The sequence below is a fragment of the Palaemon carinicauda genome, chromosome 4, assembly GCF_036898095.1.
Source record: "Palaemon carinicauda isolate YSFRI2023 chromosome 4, ASM3689809v2, whole genome shotgun sequence".
In the NCBI taxonomy this organism is placed as follows: Eukaryota; Metazoa; Arthropoda; class Malacostraca; order Decapoda; family Palaemonidae; genus Palaemon; species Palaemon carinicauda.
In genome coordinates, this window is record NC_090728.1 from 83,733,103 (window position 1) to 83,756,511 (window position 23,409).

Here is a 23,409-nt window from a genome sequence, read left to right on the forward strand (position 1 = left end):
AAACATAATAAAACACTCCCTATCGATCCTCTTATGCCAGACCAGCAATCTCTTTTTGAACCCGTCAATCTTATCTTAAAAAAATTGAATAATTCCTGCCCTCTAGCAGTAAATTAAGCTGAATCAGAAGCAAAACTATGGTACTCAAATAGGCCAACTTAACAACCCACTTTAAAGGTTTAAAGGCTGCTCATGAATGGGAGAAGTAAGGAACAGTGACATTGCCCTATCAAGCAGGATAAGGCCCTAGAGACTGACCATGTATTCATATGATCAGCACCCAAGCCCCCTCTCCACCCAAGCTAGAACCAAGGAGGGCCAGGCAGTGGCTGCTGATGACTCAGCAGATAGACCAATAGGCTCCCCCAAATCCCCCATCCTCAGCTCACAAGGATAGTGAGATTGCAGCAACCAGAGCAATTAACGAGTTTGAGTGGGACTCGAACCCCAGTGTGGTATTCACCACACATGGACGTTACCACATCGGCCACCACAACCCCTAGTATCTTGGAACATATTTGCACTGTCAGGTTTTCTGTTTCAAAGATGTTACTAACTCATTGCCATAGTTCAAGAATAAGTGTTAAGCACCATACACATTATGATTCATGATGTGAGCAGTGTTGAATGGATGCACTGAAAAATGACTTTTTCAACAGACAATTGCAATACCAACGAGTTAATAGGCCATTCAAAGTGGGAGGATGCCCGCACGGCTCAACTCCGGCGCCAGTGACTAAAAGTTCACTGCCTACTATAGTCTCATTAAGTGGACAAGGACCAACACTCCATTTATTTTAATAATAATTTATTTTTGATAATACAGTGGTACCTCTACATACGAATTTAATCCGTTCCACAACCGACTTCGGATGTAGAAAATGTTCGGTTGTAGAAACGAATTTTCCCTTAAGAATACATTGAAATAGGATTAATCTGTGGTTGAGCCCAAAAACCTATGATATCTCCTTAATAAATTACTACACATAATTACACATGACAATATGCACTCTAAATTAGATAACAGACATGTAAAAAAGAATAATTATCAAGAAATAATAAATAAGAAACGGGTTTTTAGCGTCACTTTACCTTAGAAAGTCCAGCGCAGGTGTTGGTCTTGCTACGCAGAGAGGAGATGGACGGGCGGCGAGGAGGTAGAGAGGTTGACTACGATAAACGTACACTACCGTAACTTATTCTAACTTAGACTAAGTGAACTTTAACTTAACTTAGCTTATTTATTTTTTTTATTTTTATATTTTATATTTTTTTTTACATTTTCTTTTTTTCTTTTTGATGATTAATTTTAATCACTTTCGCTCTACACTTAAAATTGATTGAATTTTTTTCTCTTCAATCTTTGCCGTTTTCTTTGTTTCACTTTCTTTCGCTTCACTCTTTGCCGTTTTCTTTGAACCACTTCCTTCCTCTTCATCACGAGTTCGCTTCGTAGTTTTTTTAAAGAAGTTGCTTGGTACAGCTTTTCAGAATGTTTTGAAAATAAATTAGGGAAACATCATCAAACTGCACAACTACACGACAAACCTGCAATTTCTTTGGATGGTATTTGTCGATGAAGTCGACCACGTCTTGATATTTTCCTAACACCTCTTTTATTTGCGCCGAACCTAACACATGTTCTACCTCCTCGATCCCTTCCTTGTCATCACTCATGTGCTCAGACATAGCATGGAGTTCCTTGAGCTCCTCTGTAGTAAGTTTGTCGTGATGTTCTTTTGCAAGTTCACTCACGCTCATGCTTTTCAATAATTCCTTGCTTTACTTCTAAAGAAAGCATTTCCTTATTCCTTTTCTCACCACTACCACTACCACTTGCAAAACTAAGCCTTTTAGGACCCATGATTTACGTAAAATACCGTTAAAGGATGAACGTAAAAAATCACGATTAAAACACAATTAATAGCAGAACGCACAGGGCACAGCCACACGAAGGCGACGAGAACAGAGGAATGTCCCAAGCCACGCTAATTGAGGGTCCCTCCGAGGTAGAAATGCTGCCTTCTATCGGCGGAAATAAAAAATACATCCGGCGCTATGAGTACCATCTACGTGCACGGGTATTGTTTACTTCGGGTGTCGAAATAAAATTCGGGTGTAGAGTAGGAACGTGTTCGAATTGTACTTCGCGTGTCGAAAAATTCGGATACAACCGGTACGACGAAAATTGCTTACTTCGTGTGTCGAAATAAAATTCGGGCATAGAGTCGAAAAATTGCTCAAATTTTACTTCGGATGTTGGAAAATTCGGATGTAGATACATTCGTGTGTAGAGGTTCCACTGTAGTAATGATTTTAATGATATTAGCAGTAGAGTCTCCTGGTAGAATAAATCATCGGCATACATCCTCTCTCAATAAAAGCAGAACTGCAACTAGGCAGCTAGCGCAAAAACAAGTGAGCAGTGTTGCAGTACAGTTTAACCAAGTAATTTTTATCAACTCCACTACTGCACCACGAGGCTGATACATGAATCATACTGTGTATTGGGCTTTAAATAAAACCTTACCTCGCGACAGCCATCGCACACCTGTGTGGAATAGCAATATTGCTCCATAAATTTACATGACAGTGTTAACAAATCTGAATTGAGTACAGTGGCCTTTACAAAATTCACACATTTTATAGGTAAATAGCAATTCTTCCATCAAAATCTTATGTAAACGATTAAAACTGTGTTATATGCAACAACAGTAGATTTGTCAATTTTTAGGGCAAATTACAAAGAATACAGTCACACTCAGTACATTTCATTATTTTTTTAGTAATATTTTCTTCTTTGAAATAGAATTATGTAAGGTTAGACAGACTATTTTTATTTTTTTTTAGGTTATGAATAAGATAATAGGTATCAAGTAAAGTAATTTTGCATACCAGCAAATTATACACCAACGACCAACACCGGTCCAAGGACCATAGGTTGTGAACCACTGTTAGAGCGCATGTATTTAGATTTAGTATTGAAAAGACTCCAATAGTAAGGCTAATTTTCTGGAATTTGGATGTGGTTTTACAGTATTTAAAAGATCCAAATTTCAACTACAGTAATTGAAAAATCTAACTTCAAGATATCATGACTGAAGCACTTTGTTTTGGCATTAGCTTCAGCTAAGCTCATAAGTAAATCACAACTGTTTTTTGTCAAAGTAGGCTTTGGGGAATGCAGGACGATTTTGTCTCTTTTTAACTTCCTTTAGAGCCAAAAATGATATGTCTAAGGATTTGCCTTAATTTTTTCACACTAACAGGATTATCTTCCATTTTATTTTCCATATATCCATTAAGATTGGCCTTTCTTTCCCACTGAAATGGTTTCACCTTTTTTTTTATGTGTTGCTTGACTAATCAGATAATCACTTCAGATACTGTATTTGTATTTTACATTGACAAAATGTTTCTTCCACTCTCATTACAATTACATTACCCGGTAGCTGAAATTTTCCTCAGTATTTCCTTAGAATATTTATCAACAACCTCTTCTCTAAAACTGGATAAAAGTATTTCAGCTGAGAACAGGTTTTGATGTCCAGTAAAAGCCTTGTAGTCTTATTAGGACAAAACTACAGGCACCATCGCTGTGACATGGTACATGGTCTAATTAATTCTGAGTTCAGTCAGTTTATAACTTATCTGCAATTATGTGGGGTTTTATTTATCAGTCAATTTGTAATCAATCAAAAGTATCATTTGGATAAAGAAAATATAACGTAGAGACAATCTACAGTCCAGTACAGTATTTTAAGTAGAGACAATCTACAGTTCAGTATTTTAAATATATTTAGTATATAATCTGGAGTCTCATATTTCAAATGATATTCTAAGATGGTCTGTTGAAAGTAATCTAGACGAGGTTAGTAAATCTTAACCATGGTACCCTAAGTTCACTTAAAATTATCCCATCTCTTAACTTCACCTGTGTCTTGCCTTCAATAGAGTGTGGAAGTTAGCAATATGAACATCAGGGGAAGTTCATAAAAATAAACAATTTTGATAAAAAAAGGAATGTTACTCTATTAACCATCCTTCTCAACTTCAAAACTGAAGGGACTCAGTATCTGGCACAACAGTTCTGGGCTTCTTACCACATTATTAGAATATTGCATTTTTTCATTAAGGGTATGTATTTATTGAATTGAATGAAAATGGTAAAATTAAATTGTGCAAATTTTACGGGTAAGAGTCGATTGAAGTGTGCTTCTAGAGAAGAAGCAACATGAAAACCAGCATAGAAATAAGAAATTTTATTGTTAAAATTCTGTTTAGTCTGTTCTCTGCTGGGTAATGCAGCATTAGTAAATCCCTTATTATTATTGTGACAACTTGAAAGTATAGTCCTCTTCTCTGTCCTAACAGTAATACTGGTTGCACCACTGGAAGCAGTCAGAGGGGTTTCTGGATTTGTTAGCACATGGATAAGTTTTCTAAATGTCCTGTTGAATGGGCAAAGCTTTTTTGCTAACCCCTATAGCATAATTTTACCCATAACCTTAGCCTCTTTAACCAATTTGCCAGGCTAGCATCAAGCAAAACCTCATGAAGAGGAAGTTTCTAATGAAGGCAAGTGAGATTTTCAATAACCCAAGTAAAAAGTCCACTGAAGATTTTGTGTTGTAGGTTTTTTGAATGCAACCCATTACGTTATAGACAAAACGGGGAATGCTTCAAACTACCATCACAGGGACTTGAAAATGGATGTATAATTAGCCTGGTATAATATATTGGATTCAAAATATTGTTTTTATATTATTGATTTCTTAACAAATAATGTTTGATTTTTTAAAGATATTGGAGTGACAACAAGCCAAAGAAAGAAGAAAAATCATCTCTCACTAGGCGAGCAGAAAGAGTCTTAGCTGGTTATGAGGATGAAAGTGAGGACGATAGTAGCACTGATGATGAGGATGATGTTGAAGAAGAGGTTGATGAACATGAGGGTGCTATATCTTTCCAAAAGTTACATGGAAATATGACACAAGAGGTAAAGATAACCATCTTATTTTACATATTTAGTCTTAAGAAAAATGAATTTTCATGTACAGAAGGTTCTCGGTTGACAACGGAAATCTTTTCCTACTCCATAGGGTAACTTGAATCTTGAAGTAAGTAAAAACCCATCTAAATACAGTACTTTACATAAGCACTGAAGTTACTTACCTATGCTAATGCGATACTGTATATCAAAGTCATTAAACTAGAACATGAAAACATATTTTATGATATGAAAACATTACTAGGGCTAAAAAATTGAGGATATAAATATACTGTAAATGGATATATTGAAACAGTAAAAAAGAAAATAATAAAAATATTTACTCCTATAATTGGCTTTCTTACTGGAAAGGGTGGAAATACAGGTTTAATGGGAGGAGAAAGTTGGAGAGAAAGGAGAACCTGCAGAAATTGCTGGAGATTTTAGGAAAAGTCAGTCAGGTGAATCTTCAAAAGGTGTTGGAAAACTAGGGCAGATGAGTCTGGAGAACCTGCAGAAGGTGCTGAAGATACTGGGCTGGTAATTCAGAAATGACTAATAGAGCTGTAGTAGATAAAGAACCATCAAAGGTAGAGGGTACAATATCTATTGCAGGACACTCTACGTTCTTGAAAAAGTATTTACAGTTTTTTGCTCCAATCTGCCTGTACCATACCAGCAAGTACATGATCTCTTGGTAGATCTTATTGTACTGTACCTCTCTGTGTTGGAGTGCTCAACATCAAGCTTTGCCAACCCTTGCTGTATTAGTGCAAAACCTTGTGTCATGTTCTTGGTTGTAAATTTCTTGGTGGGTATGTCTTTCTCTTCCTCTTAATTATCTGCTTCTCAAGTTGAATGAGGTTCTCAGCTGATAGCTCCTCTCCGTTAGATGCCAGTTGCTCTGTGACATCATTAGATCATTAGAATCCACATCCAAATGAAGCGTCCTACTCAGATCAACAGCTCTGTTATTGGTGACAGAGTCAATTGTCTCCTCAAAGCAATGATAATCATTCACAAACTGGGAACAGTTATTTCCGCAAACCATTCAAGTTTGTCTGCTTCACTTGAGCATAAGAATTAGCAATGCTTTTACAGTTGAAAGAATGACGTAGGACTTTTAAAAGCCCTTCAGAGTCACGTAAGGGTTGTTCTCTGGTGCCCAAGGCCAAAATTTCAGTGGAATTCTATGGAAGGTAAACCTCATTGATATTTGCATTAGTCAACCAAGCTTACAGTGGAAAAGGTATTGGCCATCCCTAACAATACTATTAAGGGCAAACCCTTGGATGATTAGTACTGCTCCACATCAGGTGCAGAAAAGTGAGTAAATCAATTTTTTGATACCTGAAGAGTCACTCAAGCCTTCATGTTGGATCTCCAGATGACAGGCAGGTGACTCTTTCAAATGCCCTAGCATGCCCTTGGATTCTCAGTCTGAAATATCAGCCTCAGCTTGTAGTCACCAGTAGCTTTACCCTTCAAGAGGCAAAGTTAGTCTCATCACTAAATTTATGGCCTGGTGCTGTCTTCTCCTTAGCTTTGTAAGCACAATTTAGCATATGGTTCAAATATAAACCCATAGCCTCTCTAGCATGGTAAACTCTCCCTCCTTAATTATATTAACCAACACATTAGGATTACCATTTGCTGCTTTTTCATCACCATTAGCAGCTTCACCTTGTTATGATATATGTTATGATAATTTGTGCACCCTTTTGCTCTATAAACCAACCCCTACTGGCCACATTCACTTCATTTTCACCTCCTTCCCCTTTATTGTTTTTCATTATGGCAAGCTATCTTCTTGCTTTCGGTACAATTATCCCTGAGGCTTACTGCTATATGTCGTTTGCTGTGGTCTTCCAGACAATGAACTAACAATCTCTCTATCTTTATAATGAAACCACTATGCAGCTTTGTAATCTGTCGATTTACATAAAAGCATATCCCCGGGTGTGATCAGGAATACGCTTTTCATCCTTGAAATTTGTGGTGACAACCGATTGAACGTAATTTGTAGGATTGTCTCCTTTTCTGCTTGTTTCACAATCTCTTAACTTCTCATACTTGGTGATGGCTTTCTTTTTCTTTGGTACACTGATATCTTCGTTCTCCTTACACTCGGGAGCCACGATGAGGGAAAAAAATGAACAGAAAAGCGCAGACAAAATGTCAGTCCAAACCAGTGTATGCACAAACACAGAGACAGCAACAATATAGAACTGCATAGCATCAGCAACTGAGGGATGCACAAATGCTTCTTTTTTTTGTTGTGGCACCACGTTACTCTGTTTTATTTCACCACCAAAACGACATGTTGGTGTTACCCATTTACGTGAACTAGTCCTGCTGTTCGTAATAATGACGCAAGGATCAAAGATTGAAACACATTTTCTTAATAGTATATGGGAGATGCATCTTATCATGAAAACGTTATGAGGTCGTCATAACCTGAAAACCCACTGTATATGTTAATATCCACTTTGAACCACTTTGTATAAAGGTTTTTTCTGACTCCTTTAAGTCTGCTAGTTCCCAACATTCAATGATTGCTTAAAGTTACTGGATGTAAGATATTTCTTTATATGGAGACACCATGTTTTCTTTTAATGTGAAAATATTTTTTTGTAATTTTCAACTATTTTATGTTTGTATATATAGTTGAAATTATGTTGATATGATTGTAGTTCTCTAGTGGATATTACCAGCTTTTGATTACCTGTATTTTTAGTGAATATATTCCCCTCTCCATTTTTCCTTTTCATACACTTGAGGTTGGGATATAGCAATACATGATTGCTTATCTCCTTTTATTTTTGATAGGTTACATGTGCTATGGCTATGAGATTTCCTTATTATGCTTACTTCTTATACATGTAATGTTTGAGGAAGAGTTATAAGATTATCAAGGCTTGATATTAAATTATAAAGAAACTGTTGGATTTGTACTGCAAAAATTTAATTTTTAGAATTGTCTTGTGCACAGAGTTATTTTGTTTCAATATTTTATATTTAGCTTCACTTAGCAGGGTATAAGATGAGTTACATTACAAAAGGTTTGTGAACAAAGTATTTTCAATATTAATCTTACCCGATGATCATGTAGCTGCAACTCTGTTGCCCGACAGAAAAAACCTACGGTCGGGATACGCCAGCGATCGCTATACAGGTGGGGGTGTACAACAACAGCGCCATCTGTCGAGTAGGTACTCAGGTACTTCTTGTCAACAAGAACCAATATTTTCCTCTGTCGTGCCACCGGCAAGACCTACTTGATACGCTGTTGTTTCTGGAGTTGATTTCACGCTATTTGGTGATGTATTCTCTCTAGATATTAGCTTTCGCTGTACAGGAGTTATTATCATTACCTTATCAAGCTTTTTTGATTAGATTTGGATTATTTGTTGACGACTTGGATAGATTTTGGATTCCCCCCTTTGACTAATTCAAGATGTCTGACCATACTCAAGTCCCCAAGTACAGGCAGTGTAGCGCTAGGGACTGTTCTAGGCGTCTTCCGAAGGCCTCTATAGATCCTCACACCGTTTGTTCCAATTGTAGGGGTAATTCCTGTCAATTGGAAGATCGATGTGAGGAATGCGCTGGGCTTTCGGAATTCGATTTTAATGAATTCCTTAAGAATGCACGTAGGCTAGAGAAGGATAGGATCAGGAGGAGTTCGTCTCGCTCTTTTGATTTTTCCTCTCCCCATGCCCCTCAACCTATTCCTTCCCCTGTAGTGGTGACTCCCGACCCTTCTACTAGCTCTCAGCAACCCTCGATGGCGGACATGATGCGTGCCATTCAGGCTCTTGGTGACAGAGTGGAGTCATTAGCTAATGACCGCAATCAACTCTTGGCCGATGTCAAAGAGTTGAAGGAGAAAAGTGCAGTGGGAAGTGTAGTGAGTGCAAGTGCGGTGAAAAGTGTCAGTGTCAGTGTTACGCATGAGGGTGCATCTGTTCGTGCCAGTCGTCCTCCCAGTCCGGGACCTCTTGCAAGCTCCCAAGCCCAGGGGAGAAGCAATGTCGAAGGACCAAAGGGTTCGACAGGCCTTGATCAGCGTACAGATGTACCCTCAGTGGTTGCGGACGTATCTTGCAGAGATCGTCCCATCCACAAACAGACGAGTGAGCCCATTCATTCCTCGTCTGTGGAAGAAGTTTCTCGGCAGAAACGCTGGACCAAGGTCTCACGACCTCTCAAGCGCAAGGTCCCTTCCGAGCGAGTCCAACGGCCCAGGTGTAGCCACTGGGTCAGTTCGGACTCGCCGCAGTCTTCCGAAGACTGCACACCTCCCAAGAGAGGTAGAGTGGTTCCGCAGCAGGCAATCACTCCGTCTGTTGCCGCACCAACCGCTGTAGACCCTAAGTGGTCTATGCTGCAGTCTATGCAGACTCAGCTAGCTACCTTCATGCAGGAGTATCGTGCTGAGAAGGTTGACACTGCACCTGTTAACCTACAACCTGCCACGGTTGTGCGCTCAGCAGACACTGCGGCTGCCTACTCCCACACTCCGGCTGTGAGAGCTCCACCACCGATGCGCAGTCGACCCTGCCAGACGCATGTTGACGTTAGCCGACGTGCTGCACCCTCCATTGACATGCGTGAGCTACCGCATCAGCAGTGGGAAGGTGCTGTCAAGCTGCCGTGTTTTGACGCAATGCGGCAGTCTCCGCAACCCACGGCAGTCCCCACCACGCACCATCACTCCGCTTTTGTTGTTGCCAGCTCTCAGACTGACCAGCAGCGGCATGATGTTGGATCCAGTGCAGCTACGCATGCACCCGTGCTGCCGGATTCAGCCGTTCAGCTTTCTTCTCCTCCCTTGCCGCTTCCTCCTCAGCATTCGGATGAAGGAGTCTCTGATGACGACGAAGCTGCGCATTTGGACGATCAACACTCCGACATAGAGGAACCCAAGACTACGCCTCCCTCCTTAGACTTTAGGAAAGTCCTTGCCCTGTTTAAGGAGTTGTATCCGGACCAGTTTGTGTCTGCAACCCCGCGCTCACCTCCCTCTGAGTTCGCTTTAGGCATGCAGTCAGCAGCTCCTGCCTTTACGAAGCTCGTACTCGCGCGCTCATCCAAGAGAGCTTTAAGGGTACTGGGAGAGTGGTTGCAGTCCAAGAAGCAACTTGGGAAGACATCCTTCATCTTTCCACCGACCAAGCTTGCTTCCAAATCTAGCGTCTGGTATGCCACGGGAGAAGATCCCGGCTTGGGAGTTCCTGCCTCTGCCCAGGGCGACTTCTCAAGTCTGGTAGACTCTCCCCGCAGACTGGCTATGAGACGCTCCAAGATTTGCTGGACCTTTTCGGACATGGACCATCTGTTGAAGGGAGTTTTTCGTGCTTTTGAGATCTTCAACTTCCTGGACTGGTGTTTGGGAGCGTTAAGCAGAAAGACCTCCCCTTCGGATAAGGACTCTGCCATGCTCATCATGTCATGCATGGACAAAGCCATTCGGGATGGGTCTGGCGAGCTTGCGGCTTCGTACGTGTCTGGAGTTCTTAAGAAGCGAGATCACCTTTGCTCCTTCTTGTCGGCGGGGATCACACCATGTCAGAAGTCAGAGTTGATGTTTGCTCCGCTTTCCAAGTGTCTCTTTCCTGAAGAGCTGATCAAGGGGATTGCCGCCTCGTTGATCCAGAAGGATACCCATGACCTGGTGGAGTCATCCGCACGTAAAGTCACAGCTTTACCTTCCGTGCCTAGACCTAGGATGGACACACCAGCGTCTAGGTTCATTCCGCCCTTTCGTGGCAGAACCTCCAGCAGAGGAGGTTCCCGTGCCGATAGTCAACGTGGCAAAAAGAAGAAGGGTTCCAAGTCCTCAAAAGGCAGAGTCTGACTGCCAACCTCTCCAGACAGCAGTGGGAGCCAGGCTCAAGAACTACTGGCAGGCCTGGGAGAACAGGGGTGCAGACGCACAGTCTGTGAAGTTGCTCAGAGAGGGGTACAGGATTCCATTCTTGCACAAGCCCCCTCTAGCAACTACTCCCATCGACCTCTCTCCCAGGTACAGAGAGGAGGACAAGAGGCTAACTTTACAGCAAGAGGTGTCTCTCTTGCTACAAAAGGGAGCGGTAGTCATAGTCCGGGACCATCAATCCCCGGGCTTCTACAACCGTCTCTTCTTAGTAGCGAAGAAGACAGGAGGGTGGAGACCGGTGCTGGACGTCAGTGCTCTCAATGCCTTTGTCACCAAGCAGACGTTCACCATGGAGACGACGAAGTCGGTGCTAGCATCGGTCAGGAAGGAAGACTGGATGGTCTCGTTGGACCTAAAGGACGCGTACTTTCACGTCCCCGTCCATCCAGACTCCCAACCTTTCCTAAGGTTCGTCTTTGGAAAGGTCGTTTACCAGTTCCAAGCCCTGTGCTTTGGCCTAAGCACGGCACCTCTAGTGTTCACCAAACTTATGAGGAATATTGCCAAATTCCTGCATTTGGCAGACATCAGAGCCTCCCTTTATTTGGACGACTGGCTTTTAAGAGCTCCGTCAAGTCGTCGCTGTCTGGAGAATCTCAAATGGACTATGGATCTGACCAAGGAATTGGGTCTCCTGGTCAATTTAGAAAAGTCCCAACTCGTCCCATCCCAAACTATAGTCTATCTAGGTATGGAGATTCAGAGTCGAGCTTTTCGGGCTTTTCCGTCGGCCCCCAGAATCAGTCAAGCCCAAGAATGCATCCAGTCAGACAGTGGATGAGTCTAATAGGGACGCTTTCATCGCTGGACCAGTTCATCGCGTTAGGGAGACTCCACCTCCGACCCCTTCAGTATCACCTAGCTGCTCACTGGAGAAAGGACATGACGCTAGAAGCGGTCTCAGTTCCTATATCCGAAGAGATGAAGTCTGCACTGACTTGGTGGAAGAACAGCATTCTTCTCAAGGAAGGTCTACCACTGGCTGTTCAGACCCCCGACCACCTTCTCTTCTCGGACGCATCGGACACGGGCTGGGGTGCGACACTGGACGGTCGGGAATGCTCGGGCACGTGGAATCCGGATCAAAGAGCACTTCACATCAACTGCAAGGAGCTACTGGCAGTTCATCTGGCCTTGAGAAGCTTCAAGTCCCTCCTTCTAGGCAAGGTGGTGGAGGTGAACTCCGACAACACTACAGCCTTGGCGTACATCTCCAAGCAAGGAGGGACTCATTCGAGGAAGTTGTTCGAGATCGCAAGGGATCTCCTCACCTGGTCAAGAGATCGAAAGATATCGCTTGTAACGAGGTTCATTCAAGGCGACATGAATGTCATGGCAGACCGCCTCAGCCGGAAGGGTCAGGTCATCCCTACAGAGTGGACCCTTCACAAGAATGTTTGCAACAGACTATGGGCCCTGTGGGGTCAGCCCACCATAGATCTGTTCGCTACCTCGATGACCAAGAGGCTCCCAAATTATTGCTCACCGATTCCGGACCCAGCAGCAGTTCACGTAGATGCCTTTCTTCTGGATTGGTCCCATCTAGACCTGTATGCGTTCCCCCCGTTCAAGATTGTCAACAAGGTACTGCAGAAGTTCGCCTCTCACGAAGGGACACGGTTGACGTTGGTTGCTCCCCTCTGGCCCGCGAGAGAATGGTTCACCGAGGTACTGCAATGGCTAGTAGACGTTCCCAGGACTCTTCCTCTAAGAGTGGACCTTCTGCGTCAGCCGCACGTAAAGAAGGTACACCCAAGCCTCCACGCTCTTCGTCTGACTGCCTTCAGACTATCGAAAGACTCTCAAGAGCTAGAGGCTTTTCGAAGGAGGCAGCCAGAGCGATTGCCAGAGCAAGGAGGACATCCACTCTCAAGGTCTACCAGTCAAAATGGGAAGTCTTCCGAAGCTGGTGCAAGGCGAATTCAGTTTCCTCAACCAGTACCTCTGTAACGCAGATAGCTTACTTCCTTTTACACCTAAGGAATGTAAGATCCCTATCAGCTCCTACGATCAAAGGTTACAGAAGCATGTTGGCAGCAGTCTTCCGCCACAGAGGCTTAGATCTTTCCACCAACAAAGATCTACAGGACCTCCTTAAGTCTTTTGAGACCTCAAAGGAGCGTCGGTTAGCCACACCAGGTTGGAACTTAGACGTGGTTTTAAGGTTCCTGATGTCAGCAAGGTTCGAACCGCTTCAGTCAGCCTCTTTTAAAGATCTCACTTTGAAGACTCTTTTCCTCGTTTGCTTAGCAACAGCTAAAAGAGTCAGTGAGATACACGCCTTCAGCAGGAACATAGGTTTTACATCTGAAACGGCTACATGTTCCTTACAGCTTGGTTTTTTAGCTAAAAACGAGCTCCCTTCTCGTCCTTGGCCCAAATCGTTCGAGATTCCAAGCCTGTCCAGTTTGGTTGGAAACGAACAAGAGAGAGTACTATGCCCAGTTAGAGCTCTTAAGTACTATTTAAGACGTACAAAGCCATTACGAGGACAATCAGAAGCTTTTTGGTGTTCTATTAAGAAACCTTCTTTACCGATGTTGAAGAACGCAGTTTCTTATTACATCAGACTTTTGATTAGAGAAGCCCATTCTCATCTGAATGAGGAAGACCATGCATTGCTGAAGGTAAGGACACATGAAGTTAGAGCTGTCGCTACTTCAGTGGCCTTCAAACAGAACCGTTCTCTGCAGAGTGTAATGGATGCAACCTATTGGAGAAGCAAGTCAGTGTTCGCATCATTTTACCTTAAAGATGTCCAGTCTCTTTACGAGAACTGCTACACCCTGGGACCATTCGTAGCAGCGAGTGCAGTAGTAGGTGAGGGCTCAACCACTACATTCCCATAATCCCATAACGTTTTTTGATCTTTCTCTTGAAATGCTTTTTATTGTTGTTTTTGGGTTGTACGGAAGGCTAAGAAGCCTTTCGCATCCTGGTTGATTTGGCGGGTGGTCAAATTCTTTCTTGAGAAGCGCCTAGATTAGAGGTTGTGATGAGGTCCTTTAGTATGGGTTGCAGCCCTTCATACTTCAGCACCTAGGAGTCGCTCAGCATCCTAAGAGGATCGCGAGGCTCAGTAAGGAAGACGTACTTAAAAAGGCAGAGTCATGGTTCAAGTCGACTTCCTTACCAGGTACTTATTTATTTTATGTTTTTTATTTTGAATAACTGCTAAAATGAAATACGGGATACTTAGCTTCTAATGTTAACATGTATGCTGGTCTCCACCCACCCCCCTGGGTGTGAATCAGCTACATGATCATCGGGTAAGATTAATATTGAAAAATGTTATTTTCCTTAGTAAAATAAATTTTTGAATATACTTACCCGATGATCATGAATTTAAGGACCCTCCCTTCCTCCCCATAGAGACCCAGTGGACCGAGGAGAAAATTGGTTCTTGTTGACAAGAAGTACCTGAGTACCTACTCGACAGATGGCGCTGTTGTTGTACACCCCCACCTGTATAGCGATCGCTGGCGTATCCCGCCCATAGGTTTTTTCTGTCGGGCAACAGAGTTGCAGCTACATGATCATCGGGTAAGTATATTCAAAAATTTATTTTACTAAGGAAAATAACATGTTTTGGCAAAAGGAAAACTAAATTATTGGGAGGTGCTCTTTGGTCTCTAACAGCTTTCCTGTAAAAGGGTAGAACAGGGGCTCTCAGCCAAGATGACATGAATTACCAAAGGAATATTTTCTCCCCTGTTCTATGGCCATTGTTTCAATGTGCACAGCATAGACTCAGTGTATATAAAGGAGACTCATGAGTTCAAGCTACAGTATTGCCTGAAGATATGAAATTAATTCGTTCTGGGGTGGCTTTCGTTTCGTGAAAGTTTCGTATTATGAGTCACGTTTTACATGTAAATCTCCTAATTTGTTCCAAACCCTACAAAAATACCACACTAAATTTTATAGTAAAGCTATAGTGTAACCACATGAAATACTGTACAGCCAAATACATTTGAATCATTCAGTATACCTAGCCTTATTGTTAATACCTTTAAATCAATTAGTTATTAGAACATAATGCAATAGTTAAGGGAAAATAATACAATACATATAGTAAAAGACTGTACAAATGCAGAATATACAGTAACATATGTACTGTACTATTATTATAGTTACCCATATTATAGAAAGGTATGTTTTTTATCATGCATAAACAACCTGTTTTCTTCAACCTGCTTATATTTTTAATGGGTAACTATTTTATTCTCGACTAGGCTGGCAAATCTCTTCGTAACATGAATTTTTTTTTTTTTTTTTTTTTGTAATATGAAGCAAACAAATCTTAAAATCTCGTTTGACAGTATGGAAATTCTGTATGCAGAAGCTTTCATATCAACAGATATTACTGTATATATAGAGTTTTTAAAGTGTATGATATGAAAGTTCCTTCTTGGATTAAATCTCTTCAATGTTGGGAAGGGAACCATCAGTTCCATCACATTTATGTTTAATACTGTAAACAGAAGGGACCATTTCCTGAACTCTCAGGTCTTCTCTGAGTAACCCCCCAACCTAGCCTGGCTGTGTCTATATGAAGGATCATGGATAGCTAGCAAGAGACCAAATGGACCAACTTTTAAAAGCTTTTGGGCTTTGGTGCAGGCTATGGCTTGATAATTCTTTTGCCACAACTAATTAACTGCACAGTTGTCTCCGAGCCCCTTCTGAGCCTTTTCTGATTGAGGTCCTTTAACCTGCTCTTCAAGACTGGATTGACTATAAAGGAAAATGAAGAAGTCTCAAGACCTGCTTCAGTTACCATCTTGAGGAAAAGAAAGGCCAGAGAAAAAAATTGACCTGGCATAAAATTCTTTGATGAAATGCTTTTGGCTCGCTTAGAGTGTATTTTAACAAATTAGCATTCAGAATATACTTCTTTGAACTACATAAAATTATAATCTTGATTTGTATACCAGGGGCAAAATTCTTTTGTCTCTGCTCAAACTTGCCAGTTGTGAAAATTGTCAATGACCTTAAGGGGACCATCCGCCATGGGGTTTTGACATAACACCTTTCAGAAATCAAAAATCGTTTTATTGCTTCTATGTATGCACAAACATATCGTACATGCTCCCCAGAAGTTTCAGCCAATTATTTTTACAAGTAACGAAGATATAGCGGTCTTTAAATGATGACGTCATCTTTACTGTATCGTCTGCATGACTGAGTTTGATAAAATCGTCTTTGTGTGTTATTTTTGTATATCTATAGCGATTTTTCTCTCATGTTTCGATCTATCGTACGTCTGGCAGAAATGGGAGGCATTGGTAGAGCGTAGTTGAACAAATTCTACTCCTAAGAGAACAGAAGCCAGAGTTTCCAAACACTTACAGAAGTTATAATACATGCGTTTGTTTACTTGAAGTTCGTATGTAGATTGTTTTCACAACATCCTCGGGAACTTTATAGCAAGGCCAATGTTACCTAAGGTCATAATAAGAACAAAAAGTCAATCATTTTTCCAAACAATGAAGATATAGCGGTCTTTAAATGATGACGTTATCCTTACTGCGTCATCTACCTGACTGAGTTTGACAGAATCGTAGTATTTTCTCTCTCTCTCTCTCTCTCTCTCTCTCTCTCTCTCTCTCTCTCTCTCTCTCTCTCTCTCTCTCTCTCTCTCTCTCTCTCTCTCTCTCTCTCTCTCTCTCTCACGAATTATCTAAAACTGCCATTTATACAAATACTATAATTCTCTCTCTCTCTCTCTCTCTCTTGAAGTTCGTATGTAGATTGTGCTTTCATAACATCCTCGGGAACTTTATAGCAATGCCATTGTTACCTAAGGTCATAAAAAGAACAAATAGTCTATCATTTTTTCAAACAATGATGATATAGCGGTCTTTAAATTATGACGTCATCCTTACTGTCGTCTGCATGACTGAGTTTGACAGAATCGTAGTTATGTTTATTTTTGCATCTCTCTCTCTCTCTCTCTCTCTCTCTCTCTCTCTCTCTCTCTCTCTCTCTCTCTCTCTCTCTCTCTCTTGAATTATTTAAAACTGCCATTTATGCAAATTCTATATTACCGATGTTCAACTCTCTTAGAATCAAATAATGGTTGATCTCTCTCTCTCTCTCTCTCTCTCTCTCTCTCTCTCTCTCTCTCTCTCTCTCTCTCTCTCTCTCTCTCTCTCAATTTAAACTGCCATTTACAGTATATAAACCAAAGTGCTATCACTCCAAAATTATATTCATGATCTCTCTCTCTCTCTCTCTCTCTCTCTCTCTCTCTCTCTCTCTCTCTCTCTCACTCTCTCTCTCTCTCTCTCTCTCTCTCTCTTACTCTTATGTTTCGATATATCGTACTTCTGGCAGAAATGAAAGGCATTGGTAGAGGGCAGGTAAATGAAAACTACCAGCTACAAGAACATCAGCAAAGTTTCCAAAGACATATAGAAATTATAATGCATGTGTTTATTTACTTGAAGTTCGTAAGTAGATTGTGCTTTCACAACGTTCTGTGGAACTTTATAGCTATGCCAATGTTACATAAGGTGATAGAAAGAACAAAAAGTAAGTGGAGAACAAGAAAAAAGAACCAAGAAAGAAGGAAACATGAATAAGAGTACAGAGCTGAAACCTGCTAACTAAAACACTGGCAACAAGGAGAGATTGCTGGTAACTCTAACATAGGAATAGTAAACTGAGGGATCAAATACCTCGTTTAGGGTGCATTTATGTAAGAATAAACAATAAAAGTTATCATAATAATATTATCTTGATTTCTTTAAGAAAAGAAGCAAAAATGTGTTGCAAATCTTTGGAAGCTCATAACTCAAAAACATACTTATTCACACTTAGGTACATTTTTCTCACTTATTTTTTGTTCGATATTAGAGGGAAAGATATCATTGAAAAGAAGAATAAAAATCCCACAATTCTGTCAGACAAAATTTTTATTTTCTTTTTATATTTTTTTTCACGATTATTTTCCGTCTAGACGAGAGAAAAAAAAATATAAATTCATTAAAAAAAAAAACGAAAGGAAATTCAAAATTCTGTCTGACAGAATTGTTCGGTTGATAGAGTAGTTTTTATGGTATAAGTTTCAATTCATTTGGCATTATAGTAGTGGGGAAAAATGTACCTAAAGTTTTATTTTAGATCATGATTTTTGCTAATAAATCCAAAAGTTTTTGATCAAATGACTTGAAATTTTTATATGATGAAGGTATTATAAATGTCTAAAACATATATAGAAATGGTGTAATTTGGATCATTAGAAAAAAAAAAACGGCGGACATGGCGGACGGTCCCCTTAACTCCCTACAACTGAAGGAGTTGATTACCGACTTTGTTAATTTTGTGAATGCTCTTGGCGCAATACTTAGGCTGAAAGGCATCCCTTTGAAATCTATATGAACTCCCCAAGTCAAAACATTTGGTAAGATCAGAATTGGAAAGCAATGGGGATCCGCTATTGAATGTGTTAGATCTATATTACAGGTCTTTTATACTCCGTTTAGTAATTGGCATATGTGCATGATTTGTGGAGGATCACTTCTCTCTATGAGTCCTACTTCAGTACACTGAGTAATCTCTTCTGGAATTTTAAGAGTTAAAATTTTCTATGACTCCTTTATCGGCATTTTGCCTACAAATTAGTCTGGTTCAAAAGTTTTGGTCCCATGAAATGGTGCCATGATGTGGGGATCAACAACCAATCTCAATCCTATGAGACAAAGCTCTGTCCCCGCTGGGAAATGGAGCAACATTCTTGAAAATGATGTAGACGATCCCCCACATGAGGACATTCATGGATAAGGTTCGCTTCCTCTGCATGGTTGATCATCACCCGTTTGTCATATTTTGCCTCCAGTTGCAATATTCCTTGGAGAAAATCCTCAAGTACAAGGATTTGGGACTCTCCCTGAGCATGAAGGTTTTGCAGCCTCTGTTATTCTCAAGAAAACTTTTCCTTCTGCAAAGTGTGTTAACGAGCTTCATGGGCTCTCACTCAACATCAACCATTGAAGAGGGTGGAGGTAGAGCTCTCTCTCTTTCGTACCAGATTTTGTCGTGAAAACTCTGAACCCTTCTGTACCTGATTCTAGATTTCTATCATTCCAAGTTGTGAGTCTTAAGGATGTAACTGATAACCCTGACCAGCTTTTATTGTGTCCTGAGAGAGCACGAAGGTGCTATCTCAAGCGCATAAAGACCGCAAGACCTTGGCTGCAACATATCTTGTGAGTACAGGGAGAATCAAGAAGATCTCGAGGAATACGATCTCATTCAGGCTGAGAAGTAATCTCTTGAATGCTCTCTTCATCTTCGCGGAAGACTCACGAGTTAGAGCTCACGACGTGAGAGGTATCAACACTTCTCTACCATTCTGGAGGAGTTTTTCTGTGATGCAGATTTTCCAGGCAGGGGTGTGAAAATGTCAGACGACCTTCACCGCATATTACCTGCGGGATGTGACCCACAGGTCCCTAGACATGTTTACTCTAGGGCCTGTTGTAGCTGCTTAGTAGGTGGTATGAACTACATTGGCTTCTCTCACATGATCAGTAACAGCAAGTCAAAGGCTGAAGTTACATGTAAGACTGTTATGAAAGCAAAGAATGACTTTCCTTTTCTTTTATTATTATTATTATTAATTGCTAAGCTACAACCCTCGTTGGAAAAGCAGGATCCTATAAGCCCAGGGGCCCTAACAGGGAAAATAGCCCAGTAGGGAAAGGAAACAAGGAAAAATAAGGGATTTTGACGAAGAAAAAATCTATTTCTGGGCGAGGGACCTGTGTCGCCCAGTGAAATGCTCCTCTAGCACCATTTCTAAGGCATAGTTATTGCTGAATATACCAGAGAAAAAGAGATGCATGGAATGCCAGGAATAAACCTAGCTCGCTCACTCATTGAGTATCGGTATAGAAAACTGGGGCGTGATTGAACTACGACCATAGATCCCTCACCAATTAGACCTCTCCTTCATCAAAATACCCTCTCTCTACCCCTACATCTCCCCACCCCCCATCCTCATTTCCTCTTCAGCACTTGCGTTGGTCAGACGTGTTTTGTTTTGCTCGTGTGCTTTGTGTTTTTTTCGGAAGATATCCGACGTTTTAGAGATCCCTGCTTCCAAGTTGAGTATTATATTTGTCTGTTTGGGATTTCTTGGTAGCGACACTTTTTATTCTTAATCGTGTTTGGTCTTTTGTTTGTTCCCTTTCGGGGGTTCGCTGTGGCCATTGTGTCACTTACTAGTGATCTCTTGGTTTATTGGGTTTGCATTTAGTTCCTTATACTATTTGTAACCCTGATTTATGCTTTGGACATCTATTTCATATTTTGACAGGAAGAATAAACTATTTTAAGAACAGTAACAACATTAGAATAAATATTTCCTATATAAACTATAAATAATTTAACAAAACAAGAGGAAGGGAAATTAAATAGAATAGTGTGCCTGAGTGTACCCTCAAGCAAGAGAACTCTAACCCAAGACAGTGGAAGACCTTGGTACAGAGGCTATGGCACTTCCCAAGACTAAAGAACAATGGTTTTATTTTGGAGTGTCCTTCTCTTAGAAGAACTACTTACCATAGCTAAAGAGTCTTCTACCCTTAGCAAGAGGAAAGTAGCCACTGAACAATTACAGTACAGTAGTTACACCTTGGGTGAAGAAGAATTGTTTGGTAATCTCAGTGTTGTCACGTGTATGAGGACAGAGGAGAATATGTAGAGAATATTCTGTGTATGTGTAGGCAAAGGGAAAAAACCGTAACCGCAGAGGTGGCAGCTTCACGGGGCAGAACCCTGGACAGTAGAAGTGATTGCTTTAAGGTATCGCATCCCGTTCATTCAATCTCTCCTTCCTCTGACTCGGGATCCAGTGTATCTAAGCTTCTATGCGAAGGGTTCTGCAAAGGAGCTGGCCCTCAGGGCTGAAGTCCAGACCATGCGGCAGAAGGGTGCTCTCCAAGAGGTTAGTGACGGATCCCCAGGTTTCTACAGTCAAATTTTTCTGGTGAAAAAGGCGACTGGAGGCTGGAGAGCAGTTATCGATCTCTCTTCTCTGAACAAGTTTGTGCAATAGACTCAGTTCAGAATGGAGGTGGCAGACGGTCATTCAAGTGGTTCGTCTAAGGGATTTCATGTGCATATTGTATCTGAAGGACGCATACTTCCAGATCCCATTCCATCCGTCGTCAAGCAAGTATCTAAGGCTCATACACGAGGAAAAGATATACCAGTTTAAGGTTCTATGCTTCGCTCTCGCGACAGCTCCTCAGGTATTCACTAGTGTTAGCCTTAGTGTCCTCTTGATGCTCACAGGAACAGCACCCATCTCCTCAGATATCTGGATGACTAGCTGAACCCGGCAGACTCGGAGACGACCCTTCGTCACCAAGACATGCTTCTCGAGTTTTGTCATGATCTGGGGATCCTGATAAATCATGAGAAGTCATTACTGCAACCTTGCCAAAGGCTGGTATACCTCGGTATGATAATAGACACCATCCAAGAGAAAGTCTTCCCATCAGACAAAAGAGTACACAGACTGAGAGAAGTGGCTGCACCCTGTCTTAGAAAAGAAGTCCTTCTGGCTTCTCATTGGTTGAGTCTGCTAGGTCATCTAACCTCTCTCATCCATCTAGTTCCAAACGTTCGCCTCAGAATAAGATCCCTGCAATGGCAGCTAAAGTCCGTGTGGAACCAACACTCTGATCCTCCGGACACTCGGGAGTATAACTCAGGACCAGGTGATGGATTTGAATTGGTGAATAACAGACGAAAACCTTCGACAGGGCTAGAATATTCTTGTCCCTCCTCCAGATTTGATGCTCTTCACAGATGCATCAAAAGAAGGGTAGGGGGCTCACCTGCTGCACCATACAATCTGTGGCCCTTGGTCAGAGTCAGAAAGGTACCAGCACTTGAATCTTTTAGAGATGAGGCAGCCTATCTAGCTCTTCATCAGTTCCAACTGTTGCTGGCAGGTCACTTTGTGGTGTTGATGAGTGACAACACCACAGTAGTGGCTTGCTTAAACAAGCGGGGTGGTACCTTTTCACAGCATCTATGCCATCTTGCAGTAAAGATCCTCAGATGGTCAGAAGAACATTCAGTGTCTCTATCAGCTCGCTTCATTCCTGGTAAATGGAATGTGCTTCCGGACAATCTGAGCAAAGCGACTCAGTAGGCGCCGAATAGTCTTTGAAACGTCAGATATGCAACAAATACCTGACTTTGTGGGGTTCCTCGACTGTAGATCTGTTAGCAACATTTCTGAACAGCAAGCTTCCTCTGTACTGTTCTCCAGTCCTGGACCCTCAGGCTCTATGGCAGGATGCATTTCAACAATGGTGGGATAACATCGATGTGTACGCCTTTCCCCCGTTTTGTCTGATGAGAACACTGCTCAACAAGACCAGAGCCTCCAGAGATCTAATGATGACTCTTGAAGCTCTGCTAAGGCATCACACAGAGTGATTTCCGGACCTGCAACTACTAGTAGATCTACCTCCACAACCAGATCTACTTGAATAACCACACACGAGCATCTTTCACAGAATCATGCAGTCGCTTCCACTTCACGTCTGGAGACTATCGAACGTCTCCTCTCTCAGAAGGGCTTTTCACGACAAGTTGCAGAGAGAATATCCAGTTACTTGCGTAAGTCCTCAGTCTCGGTCTACCAGGCTAAATGGAGAGTCTTCTGTGGTTGGTGTCATGGAAGAAGTATCTCTCCACTCGATGCCACTATTTCAATAATAGTGGAGTTCCTTGTATACCTTCGGGAGGAAAAGCTTCTTTCTGTCTCGGCGGTGAAAGGCTATCGCTCAGCCTGAAGCCTTGCCATTAAGCTGAAAGGAGGTGACATTTCCTCTTCATTGGAGCTTTCTTTACTTGTATGGAGTTATGAGATCACTTGCCTTCAGTCAGAGATGAGGCCTCCTCCTTGGAACGTGGTTTGCTTCCTGAGATCTTTAAAAGGACCTCCCTTCGAATCATTACACCATGTAACTGACCGAAACCTCACTTTGAAGATGGCGTTCCTGCTCGCTTTAGCCTCAGCAAAGAAAGTCAGTGAACTTCATGGCCTCTCATATGACATCGGCCATTCAAGGATATGGCGAAAAGTGACACTCAGCTTCGCCCCTGAGTTCATTCTAAGACTCAAAATTGGGGGTACTGTACCATAAATTCTGGCTGTTTCAGATTACGAGTCTTCATTCTGTAACCAATGACCCAGATCAGTTGTTACTTTGCCCAGTGAAGCGTTTGAGATACTATCTTAAACACACTGCAGCAACACGGCCCCGACTAACACCTCTATTTGTTAGTTCAGAGAGAGAAAAGAGAAGGATCACTAAGAACACGGTCTCCTGAATCCGCCAAGTGATCGAAAGAGTCTTGGCTCCTGATCCTCCTCTGGCTCGCCGACCTAGACCCCATAATGTCAGGGGAACTAGCACTTCCTTGGCATTCAAACGCAACTTCTCCA

At 41.7% G+C, this 23,409-nt stretch overlaps 1 protein-coding gene across 1 annotated transcript in view; it reads left to right on the top strand.

Annotated features, from left to right (window-relative positions):
* LOC137639547 (ATP-dependent DNA helicase DDX31-like) overlaps positions 1-23,409 on the top strand; it is a 254,114-nt gene that overhangs the window by 92,210 nt on the left and 138,495 nt on the right. The window contains exon 5 of the mRNA XM_068371813.1: positions 4,804-4,999. Within this exon, the coding sequence (XP_068227914.1) occupies positions 4,804-4,999 (196 nt within the window). The remainder of the gene's footprint in view (positions 1-4,803; positions 5,000-23,409) is intronic.